The 11,660-nt window shown below is 41.6% G+C and overlaps 1 protein-coding gene across 5 annotated transcripts; it reads left to right on the top strand.

Moving 5' to 3' along the window:
* Positions 1–81: 81 nt before the first annotated feature.
* Positions 82–11,109, top strand: SLC35A5 (solute carrier family 35 member A5). 5 transcript variants are annotated; one of them, XM_027727577.2, is made up of 8 exons: positions 82–121; positions 815–975; positions 1,451–1,603; positions 2,354–2,452; positions 3,577–3,713; positions 6,851–6,918; positions 8,218–9,013; positions 10,740–11,109. In XM_027727577.2, the coding sequence occupies exons 3-8, from the start codon at positions 1,474–1,476 to the stop codon at positions 10,806–10,808; spliced, it is 1,299 nt and encodes a 432-aa protein (XP_027583378.1). In that variant the 5' UTR covers positions 82–121; positions 815–975; positions 1,451–1,473; the 3' UTR covers positions 10,809–11,109. The 5 variants fall into 5 exon arrangements, with proteins under 5 accessions (XP_027583378.1, XP_027583380.1, XP_027583381.1 ...); XM_027727579.2 differs by lacking the exon at positions 82–121 and adding an exon at positions 347–451; XM_027727580.2 differs by lacking the exon at positions 82–121 and adding an exon at positions 349–455.
* Positions 11,110–11,660: the final 551 nt, after the last annotated feature.

Here is an 11,660-nt window from a genome sequence, read left to right as displayed (position 1 = left end):
CCCGCGATGCCCAAGGAGGGGCTGTGAGGCCGCGCGCCCCCGCGGGGGGCGGGGCGGTGGCGCAGGGAGGGGCCGCGCGGGGGGCGCGCGCGCGCGGCCCCGCCCCGCCCTGCCCCGCCAGGTGAGGCCGGTGGGGGGGGCGGTGAGTCCGGTTGGGGGTGCGGGGCTGGCTCCGTGTGGGACCTCGGGCGGGGTCCGGGGGAGCCCGGCCGGGGCGCCGGCGCTGCGCCGCGGGGATGAGCGAAGGAGAAAGCGGTGCCGCAGCCTCCCGGGATCCGCCGCGCCCGGGAGTGCCTGGGAGCGTCTGGGTGCGGCGTCCGAGCCCCGGGCGCTGCCGCCCCGCAGCCCCGTTCGCCCCGTGCGGGCGCGGCCCCGCCGCTCCCGCCTGTAGCCCGCGGCAGCGACGTGGCCGGCGGCAGAGCCGGGAGGGTGGTGCTCGCTCGGCGGAGAGGTGGGTGAGTGTCCCCCCGCGGGGCCGGAGGTCCGGTTCTCCTCCCTCCCGCAGGGCTGGCACGGACCGTCACCAGAGCCCAGCCCGCAGCCGGCCCGGAGAGACTGTCCCCCTTCTGTCCCGCGCGGTTTTTCAGGCCCCGGGGCCCGTTAACGGGCCGGGCGAGTAACGGCGGCGCTGGAGGCGGCTCGGGTGCTGCTCCAGCCGTCCCTGTGCCTCCCCCGCCTCAGTGAACGCCGGATCATCCTGGAGGTGCTGCTCTCGCTCCGCTTTTGTAGCACTTCTCCTTGCTGGGATTAGGAGCAAGAATACTTAAAAAAATATTTAAGAATAATAAGCGTGTGATTTATTTAATCCTTTTAGCTGATCGGTACTCCATAGATGCAAGTCTTATGGGAAACCAGCCTCTTTCTGCCACCTTCAAGAGTCCCTGCGCATATACATTGTATATACCCCTTTGGTCGTCCTCGTAGCATATCCTTCTTATCACTCTCAACAACCAGCTGAAGGGAGGTTGCAACCAGGTGAGTGTCTGTCTCTTATCCCAGACAACTAGAGACAGGGGGACACAGTCTTAAGCTGCACCAGAGGAGGTTTAGGTTGGACATTAGGAAGAAGTTCTTCACAAAAAGGGTGATTGGGCATTGGAATGGACTGCCCAGGGAGGTGATGGAGTCACCAACCCTGGAGGTGTTTAAGAAAAGAGTGGAAGTGGCACCTAGTGCCATGGTCTGGTTGACAAGATGGCGTTCAGTCATTGGTTGGACTTGATGTTCTCAGAGGTCTTTTCCAGCCTAATCGATTCTGTGATTATGATTCTGTGATTCCCTTTTTTCTTTTTTTAAATAAAAAAACAATAACTGTAGAATGAGATTACGCCTTGTGATGTAAGCATCTTTATATAAATTAACACAAAGCAGTAAAATACACTTGTTTCACCTGGTTTAAACAGTTTGCAGAAGTACTATTTATAGTGTGTTTTCATCTTGCCGTCCAAAGGGCACTGACAACGAGACAGCAGAATGAAGTTTGAGTGCCGCAGTCGATTTATGTGTTGCACCAAGGCAATCAACCAGACCTTTCTGCTTGGAGGAGTGTTTATTGTCTTGGGTTCAAGTAGAATCCTCCTGATGAAGTACTCTGCCAATGAAGGTACTGTTGGGCAAACATGGTGCACCTCAAATAAGTAAGGGTTGATGTTTTGGGCTAAAACAGATACACAAAAACCCTACTTTTCCACCTCAGAGTTCTTTGCATAAACATCCTATTATATGTATAGGGACATGTGTTTCTGCACTGAAAAGTCTCTGTATAATCACTGATCTAACATAAAGTGATAATTTGGGTTGTAGGGTATATGAGCTACCCTTAAAAGATGAGGCGGTGAATTATTTTATAGCTGATTTTTCAAAGACTAAAGTGTGTGTAAGCACTATTGATGGTACATGTCTTGATTGAAATATTTTTATTGCAACAGGCTTAGGAGAAAAATGGTATCATAAAACTGATTAGTATTTTTAGTCCTGGAAAGAGGTTATGTCATCCTGGAAGCCATTTTTTTTCTGAGAGTAAAAAATACCATACTGCTCTTTGGGGAAAACATTCCTGCTTTTAATTTTCCTTTTTTTTTTTTTTAAAGATGTTCTTGAGTTCTTACAAAAAAGTTCTGCTGTAAACTGGGACCAAATGAGGAAAGATTTCAGCCCAGAAAGGAGGCTATTCAGGAAGTTATATATCATAAAATTTGGAGTATTTGTAATGAAAGTGCTGATATAGCCTTTTGCATTTATGGAAAGTGACTAAAATTCTGATTAGGGTGGTTAAAATAGGTTCTTGCTCGGATCATGAATGCAAGAGTCAGAATCTCATTGTGTACTCTCTCTGATTTGCCTAATCCCACAGATAACAAATATGATTACCTTCCTACAACAGTGAACATGTGTTCTGAAGTAGTAAAACTGGTCCTGTGTGTGGTGTTGGCACTATGGAAGAGGAAAAAACGTAAGTACCTATGTTTAAAGTAACTAAAATGTTTTGACTTGCTAAGTTTTGATTTCCTTCAAATATGTTCATTTTGTTTGGGATTTTTTTAATGATAGATGACACTTTCCATTACCCACAGATTTTGCATTGCAGGTGATTTTTCGTTTTTTCTTTCTCGACTTTTCCATCCCGATGTAAAAACCTTAACATAACCGTGAGAGATTAACCTCATAGCATTTCAAAATGGTAGAGAACAGATATTTAAATTGGAAGAGGGTGTCAGGCACTGGAGGCTCATGTTAAATTGAACTGTTGTTTTTGTCTGTGGAACAGTCATGGCTTTGGCAAGCTAATGAAATTTTTACCTCCACAATTTGGTACAGACTTACCTAAGACAGTCAGTGTTTACCATCATTGGCTATTGCTGATTACATGTTTTCTGGTTTTCTTTCTTTTTTTTTTCTTCCAGATGTCTGAGTTTTGCTGAACTCAATGTGTCGGTGCTTCAGGAGAGGATTAGATAACATTATATAGTCTTAAATGTGTGCTAACAAAGTACTTCTGTCATCAACTCTAGAATAGTCTAAGGCTTATCACAGTCTTCCTCCTAAAGTTTGTGTCCTGAATACCTAAGTAAATGTCATTCTTTGTGCTTTGTCCTTTCTTTCTTCCTAGTGAGTTCTGGTTTAATTTGTATTTCTGGCATTACTGGCTGACCTTTGGATTGCTCTATGAAGGGATCCACTGTCTGTGCCATTGTTTCAGTTCTAGATTTGATCGATAATCAACAGAAAAATCATACCCAGTAATGATGCCATTATTATGTGGGGACTCTGGAGTGCTTTTTGGCCCTCAAAGAATGGTTGATACTTGAATTTTTGTTCCCAGTGATAGGGGTAACAGGTTCTGTGACATTTTCTCTGCTGAGGCAAGAAAGTGAACATCTATAGGCACAGGATTTCTGCTCTAGCTGTGTATTCTGTCCTGGAACTGCCCTCATCTTGCCAGAGGGCTGTGATACCTTGGTTTTTAATGACTGATGATGTTCCCGAATAGAGAACAGTGGTACCTATACTGTTACAAGGGAATGGGCTTTTGATAATAATAAAGTTGTCTTTATTACTGATTTCTTTTCCTTTCAGAAAAGAGTTGTATGGATCATCCCTATGAATGTCTTTCCTGGAAGAATTTATGTAATTTGATGAAATGGTCAATTCCTGCCTTTCTTTACTTTTTGGATAATTTGATTGTCTTCTATGTACTGTCCTACCTCCAGCCAGTAAGTACACATATACTGAATAAAGGAATTTCCAATATCTTCGTGGTAGGTAATACTGTTCTTAGACTATCTACTGTTGTAACACTGGCAAGGCAAAATTTACTGGTGAAAGAATAATCTGTTACCTGACCACCCAGACCTTCCCATTCTCTTGCCCACTGCTCAGTGTTGTACAGCTTTTAGCAGAGAAGAGTCTTTGTATTTTCTCCATCCGAAGTGATTTAGGAATTTAAAAGGCTGAATTGCTAAGGTACTGGGCACTGGTTTTTTACTTTCCCTCCTTTGGTTTCTTCAACTCTATATTTTTCTTTCAATCTATTTGTTCATGTTGCTATTATTTGAGCTGCACTTTTCTGTGGGGGTTTTGCCACTTTATGTATGTGACATAAAGTGAGTAAATGTAATCTCACAAAGGGAGTAAGTGTAACAGGAACCGAGGAGAGGAGGAAGAAAACTGACTTAATTTTTGTATTTGATAGTTATGTTAAGGCACAAAATTTAATTTGTAATTTCTTCTAGCTACATTCATCTTTTTGAGTGAATCTGCATATGCTCAGGAAATGGTAGTTTTTGTGCTTTCTTTTAGTTTTGTACTATGATACTTTTTGGTTCAGAATCTACATTTGAAGTAAGATGAAAGCAGATGGTTTGTGCTTCCTATAAAGTACTGTGGCTGCCCCTATTGGACATTAAAAGGAAATGGTTTTCTGCCTTCTCTTTCAGAGTTTCTCTTTAAAATATTGTCCTTTTAGGTATAGATTTCTGTTGGGGACAAGCTAGTCCAGAGTCTAGAATAAGACCCAGCTGAGAAAATCTTATTAAAATGAAGAGTTGGGTATCTTAAAGTAACGTGCACAAATTCTTGGTTCTGTGGTTTGTTGTCTGAGGTTTTTTGTTGGTGGATTTTTTTTTTTTTGCTGTTGATGGTGTTTTTTTTTTCAGTTGGTTGGGTTTGGGGTTTTTCAGTTTTAGGAAGGAAATTCAGCTCTAATATTTGCCAGAACAAAGCCTGATATTTAGGAGGTTGCATAAATACAATTGCATCCTTAAGCAATTTGATTTGGCTCAGTTAAGGTAATCTTTTGTAGTATGCACAGCTTTTATTTTGCTTACACACACCCCCAGACATACCTTGTCTCTTTCCCCTCAGAACACTGGCTATAAGATTCCTCTGTTTAGAACATTTAGCATCTTTAACTGAATATATTCTATGATGCATAGCTGAAATTGTAACATTATTATGATAGACAAGTATTAAAAGAGATAGCTAGATACTTGTAAGATAGAATATCTGGGCAGCATACAAGACAATGAATGTGAAAAGATGGAGGCAAGATGCTTAAAGGGATTTGGCTGTATCTGACTGAATTTGGTTTCATGTGAGTTTAAAAACAAAGTAGGTTTGGGACTAAGTAGTACCTGGGTGAGTAGTTGCTTGAAGTATAGAGTTGCTTTGCTGAGATTTTTTTTGCTTGAGGCTTCAGTTATAGCCATGGATATTTTAGTGGCTAAATTTCCTAGTGATAAGACTTAACATTTAAAGAGTTTGTTTGTGACATGCAAATTAGTGGCATGGAGATCTTTGATATTCCTTTTCATCTAGGACAGAGGTCCCTTGAGGCTTCAGAGAATAAAGCAACTCAAAATTAGTTCTTTTTAACTACCCTTCTTAAGATTTTGATCATATTATGTTACCAGACGTTGGATGGGGAGCTTTGACTGTAAAGCAAAACCAGAGTATGCATGGAATGCTTTTACATTTTGCATCAGAATCCTTTTTTCATGAATGGTTTCTGCTAGATTTACTTGTTTATTCAATATTTTTCTCTTTCCACAGTCTTCATTTAACATGAATATTTATTGAGTTTTAATAAATAAAGGTGGAAAATTTGTGTTTTCTTAGGCAGATATCTCTTGTGTCAGTCACTCCTCAGCTTACTCGAGACCCTGTGTTGTGTTGTTCCATGGGAATTATTATTCATCAGATAGTTTGTTGGAATAGAGGGGAATGAAGATAATGGGAAAAGGGTCTGTGCTTTTCCTCTGGTAAATGGGAAAGGCTCTGCTCTTGCAAAATTGGGAATGTGGAAATGCAGATGAGAAAACTCAAGACAAAGTCTGTGTTTTGTACTCCTGAGTCCATATATGCTTTTATATAAAACTGTCTAAAAAAGTGAGTTCACTATAAGGATGAATTGGAGGAAAGACTTGAGATATTTGCATCTTTTGTACATGTACTGACTACACAGGGCAGGCCTGAATAACGCACAGTTTCCAAAACATCCCAACCTCCAAAAAAAAGGTGTTTTTTTTTCCTGCTGGTCCTGGTAGATTCTGATCTTTGATGGTAACTGCAGTGCCTGAAAGAGCCTCTTCTGGGTCCGGTGTCCCAGTATAGAGTGTCTAATACAGAGACAAAACAGACAATCCTTGCCACAAGGAGTTTGCAGCTTGGGATCATGGCCATGGATTAGGGCACTGACATTATTACACAGTTATTCACAAATTAGACAGTAGCTTTAGAGTTGTCTTCAGTTGTACTTTGAAATAGCTGACTTTTTATTACAGTTGCAGTCTTGAAAATTCATGTCAAGCACCTCCTTACCTTTCATAAATTATGCAACAAATGCACTTGACATACAAGAAGTTTTATTTTCTGCAAGTGCCTTGTCCAAGTCTGGGATTACCTGAGTGCTGCAAATAGCACTGCAGCCAGAAGCAGCCTCACCTTTTTATTCTTTGCTTATTTTCATTTTGGAGCAACTTCCTCCTTTGTGCTGACGCAACTGGTTTTGCAGCTGACTGGTCAGCCTGGCTGGGGAACTGATCTGATAGAAAACTAAACTGTTTTCTGTTAAATAAGTTTTCTGTTGCATTGGTTTCCTCACATCTTGGTTTCAGTACAGCTTTCCCCACTACAGCTGAACTTGGGCTGTGTGATTTGCATGAGATTTTTGAAATGGGCCTTGAATGTTATTTCATGGGTGTGTTATTCTACCACTTGGGTGAGGAAGAAAATTCAGTACCAGTGCTTTTCACTCTGTCACCTTGCAGAGAGGGGAAGACTTGAAGTCTGTAGGTTTTTGGTGTCCCACTGTGTCTGGAGTATAACTTTATTCCCCTTTTTCTCTTTCAAGGCAATGGCTGTACTCTTCTCAAATTTTGTCATTATAACAACAGCTCTTCTCTTCAGGATAGTACTAAAGTAAGTAGTATTTACTAAAATAAATGAAATTTTTGATCTTCCTAGCCTTGATGAAGTTAAGTTACATTTCAACTCTTGATGGGAACAGTAACTCTCTTTTCTTGTGGCTATACCAGCTTGGAGAGATGGTTTTGTTTTCTACATCTGAAGGTATAGGAAATATTAGGTTGTTAGGACTCCCTTCATAGTTCTACACATTTGTTCAACTCTAATAGAAAAGAATTGAAATCATGATTATATAGTCATTGAATGGTCAGAATTAAGTTTGTGTACTTTCATTTATACATTAAATCTTTTATTTCATGATTACCAGTGCTTGTTACCAGTCTGATGCAATGTAAATGTGATCTGGCAGAAGGGGATGAGATCGGTACGAGTGAAAGACAGAGGTGTCTTTGGTGTCAGTCCTGATGAGTTTCTGGTCAACTGCCTAGTATGTTTTGAAAAGCAATTATACGTCCCTTCTTCATTATTCATGCGACAAAAGCAAAAATCTGTCCCATGTGTTGCACTTTGCCTGATTTACGCTCTTTATGATGTGATTTAGATTCAGAAAAGACTGACAGGGAAATGGATATTAACTTTACATTCTAAATTTTGTTTGTGTTGAATGTGGTGCAAAGATGTCTTTCCTTGCAGGTGTTAATAAACCAAAGCGGTGTCTGACAGTCTGACTTGAAATGCTTTTTCTCAGTCTAGTTTTGTGTCTCTTGTGGTGTCACAGTTCGCTTAATCTTCCAAATTTTTTATTTTCACCAAGATAAACAGGCTTTGCTTGAGTGAAAAAACAGTATAAATAATTCTAACAGTCTTATAAATTACATTCATAGATTTGTAAGAGTTACCATCATAAAATGCTAGAAAGGGGCACAAAATCATGGGGGAAAAGTGAAGTGTAGTGAAAGTTTACCAAAGAAATGATGAAATTATTTGAATGTATGTGATTTTATTCATCAGACCAGTATTCTCATGGAGACAACAGTTGCTTTTAAGTTGTTGGGCAATCAGTGTCTAGAAATAATGGGATCTTGAAAGAGTTTCTTTTTCCTTATCTCTTCAGGATACTTGATTTTGTACTTCTTTGATTACCAGGCTGAACCCCCTTTGCCTTCTAAAACGTGTTGCGTTTTGGCATTTTACTGTTAATTCTGAAAAACTTCTGAAAAGACTTTTCTTTGTGCCTGTCTGTCTCCTTATCTGTGTGGCATGATGTCTTTACGTGGTTTATAGACCTGGTTCTTCTGTCATTTAATTTATGCCACTGTGTTTCTAAATGTGGTGGCTCTTTTTGTCCACTAGGCGAAGACTCTCTTGGGTACAATGGGCATCTCTGGTGATTTTATTCCTGTCCATCGTTTCCCTGACTCGAGGAACCGGAGGCCATCAGCAAAGCTTGGCTGCACATGGATTTCATCACAATATGTTTTTTAGTCCGTCTAACCACTGCCTTCTCTATGCTGGACCTGAGGAAGCATGCGTGGAAAAAGGCAACTGCATAGCACCAAGTTTCCTTCACAGCTTCGAATGGAATGTCACCAATACCATGGCAGGAGCATTGAAACCTCTTCGCCTCAGCCTGGGCCATCTGCTTATTCTAGTGCAGTGTTTTGTTTCTGCCCTGGCCAACATCTACAATGAAAAGATGCTGAAAGATGTGGATCAGCTTGGTGAAAGTATCTTCACACAGAACAGCAAACTCTATGCCTTTGGGGTGCTGTTCAATGGGCTTATGCTGGCGCTGCAGACGAAGGACCGGAGGCAGATAGGGAACTGTGGCTTCTTTTATGGGCACAATGTCTTCTCTGTAGCTCTTATATTTGTCACAGCTTTCCTGGGGCTGTCTGTAGCCTTCATCTTGAAGTTCCGAGACAACATGTTCCATGTTATGACTGCTCAGATCAACACTGTCATCATCACCACAGTGTCTTTCATCATCTTTGACTTCAGGCCTTCTCTAGAGTTCTTTTTGGAAGCTCCTGTAGTGCTTCTCTCCATATTCATCTATAATGCCAGTAAAGCAAGAGGCCTGGAATATGCCAGTCTGCGGGAAAGGGGAAAACTCGTCAAAGGAGATGGATGGGAGAGGTCAAGTGGGGTAAGGCTTTTCTGTACTTGTCTCCCATGGTTTTCTCTTTTGTTTCACCTCCATTTATGCTATGGAATGTTTGGAAGAATCATCTTGGATGTGACCAGACTCATCCCTCAATACCAAAGCTCCTCAGTATTTCTTAAAATCATGGGTATTGCTTTCCATATGCTACTTTTTGAAATCATGAAGCCTATGTAGGCATTGCTTTCCTGCTGTGACTTTAGGCAGTCCTGTGAGCAACTTCAGCTTTGTACAAGTCCTTTCTTGAAAGCTTTATAACCAAGACAGTTTACTTGCCCAGGGCATTCAGAAATTGGAATTGCTGCCTGGGAAATAATTGTATTTAAGTAGAACTGATAAATCTCTGTAGCTTAGCCCACATCATGAAGAGGTCAACATGTATGATGTTAAGATTCTTTCTACCTTAACAGTCAAAGATAGCTGAAGACAAAAAGGTAATATTCAAAGTACTGAGTTTTAACACATTTTTTCTTCTTCTTGCTAAATATTTCTTCCAGGCCTGCTAGTGGTTTTTGTTCTAATTTGAATAGTGATCTAGTTAACTAGTACATGTTAGGGAGGGCTCTCTCTTAGATCTGTCTGTCAGCTGAGCTGAGCAGTGACCTGAGGGGAAGGGGTAGTGTCTGTGCCTTCACTCTACCTGTAGGGACGGATTGTGGATACACGCTGAAACCAGCAGAGAGCACTGTCCCCACTGAAGTCTAAGAAACACTAAACTTCGAAGAGAGATTTTTTCAGAAATTCCACAAGGTGCCTTTTTAGGTTGTTGTTTAATGAGCAGTAAATAACACAAAGTTGTATATTTTTGGTGTGCCAGGTGTCGTCTATTTTAGCACTAACAGCTGAACAGCTGTGGTAAAAACAAATAGCACTATGTGAACAGGCTAAGCCAACTGTATCTTGGGTTGCATCGAAAGCAGCAGAAACAGCAGGTCGAGGGAGGTGATTTTGCCCCTCTACTCTGCTCTTGTGAGACTCCCACCTGTGGTACTGTATCCAGCTCTGGGGATGTAGATCTGCTGGAGTAAGTCCAGGAGAGGGCCAGAAAGATGATCAAAGGGCTGGAGCACCTCTCCTCTGAAGACAGGCTGAGAGAGCTGGGGCTGTTCAGTTAGGAGAAGAGAAGGCTCCAGGGAGACCTTATAGCACCTTCCAGTATCTAAATGGGGCTGGCAAGAGAACTGGGGAGGGACCTTTTACAAGGGCATGATGTAGAGATAGGACAAGGTGGCATGGCTTTAAACTGAAAGAGTGTGGATTTATTTAGATTAGGAAGCAATTCTTTCCTATGAAGGTGGTGAGACGCTGGAACAGGTTGCCCAGAGGAGTTGTGGATGCCCCATCCCTGGCAGTGTTCAAGACCAGGGTGGATGGGGCTTTGAGCAACATGGTTTAGTGGGAGGTGTTCCTACTCATGGCAGGGGGGGTTAGAACTAGATGATCTTGAAGGTCCCTTCTAACCCAAACCATTTTATGATTCTAGGCTGTTTTAGGCAACAAGTCACTACAAAGTGTTAAAGATGCAGGTAATGTTTTTATGAGCATGTATATCCTAAACCTCATAACACACTGGTGAGAAATTTAAATTATAGCATCTTGATTTTATTACAAATGATGCCTTCAAATTAAACCTTGCTCTTTTTTTTTTTTTGGTGTTAATAACAAGATGACTTTTGCTCATGTTGTTCTCTTTTGCTTCTGTTTCCTGTAGGATGGAGAAGAATTTGAGAGGTTGAACAAGCCAGGCAGTGACATCGATACAGATGAAGATTCCCTCTAGCATGAGGCTGGCTCAGAGGAGTGCTATTGCTCATAGTGAGAGAGAGTTAATCTTCTATTAACAGGGTTGCTTTTCCCCACTGGCGGACTAATCGAAACTGTTTTGGGGCTGGATCTCAAATGTGGTTGCGGACAATATTCAAGCTGTATATATGGAGATTTGTATTCCTCTGTGCCTGTCTCCCAGTGTCTGGGGAAGTGAAAATCTGGAATGCCTTTGTAGCAGCTGGTGAATTTTACATGCAGCTTATGTGGCCTAACTTTGAAAGAGCTTGAATAAAACAAAAATGTGTTGAACAGTATGAATGCATCATAGGGTCTTTTTTTTTCGTGTTTACAAAGGCTTTGTGTAGAGGCTTAGTTTGCACTGGGGCCACTATCTGAAAACAAATATTATGCAGCTACAGCGATGACCTTCAGCATCTGGAGCACTGAGCAAGAGGGTACAGGTGGTACTATTATCTGGTGTTGCTCCACCCTGTCAGACTGATAAAGTCTTGGATTAATTTTGTAGAGAGAGAAAACATTCTGCAGAATGCCAGGCGTAGTGATCTTGGAATTGCCGTTGAGGCATCTGCTGGATTGTATTTTGAGTGAGATGAAAAATTAGCGAGGTTCCAAATTATTCAGAGAATTTTGAAACTGGGAAGGGAATGGGGATGCTGATAAGGGATTCTTGGTATGTTCCAAAAGCCTCTTCTCTCATAGCAGGAGAAAGCATGTTGGTTTATAATTTCCTCCCTTCAAAAATGTGTCTTTCATAGTTGAAAGATACTGTCAGAAGAATTTTTAAGAAGATAAGCAATGAGTTCAGTGTCAGAGCCTCATACCACAGTGTATAGTAAGCAGTTAG

This window comes from Pipra filicauda, unplaced genomic scaffold (assembly GCF_003945595.2).
Source record: "Pipra filicauda isolate LSUMZ 115617 unplaced genomic scaffold, ASM394559v2 scaffold64_size3178608_pilon, whole genome shotgun sequence".
Taxonomy (NCBI): domain Eukaryota; kingdom Metazoa; phylum Chordata; class Aves; order Passeriformes; family Pipridae; genus Pipra; species Pipra filicauda.
Note: the sequence above shows the minus strand (reverse complement) of the source record. Positions and strands in the feature narration are given on the sequence as shown.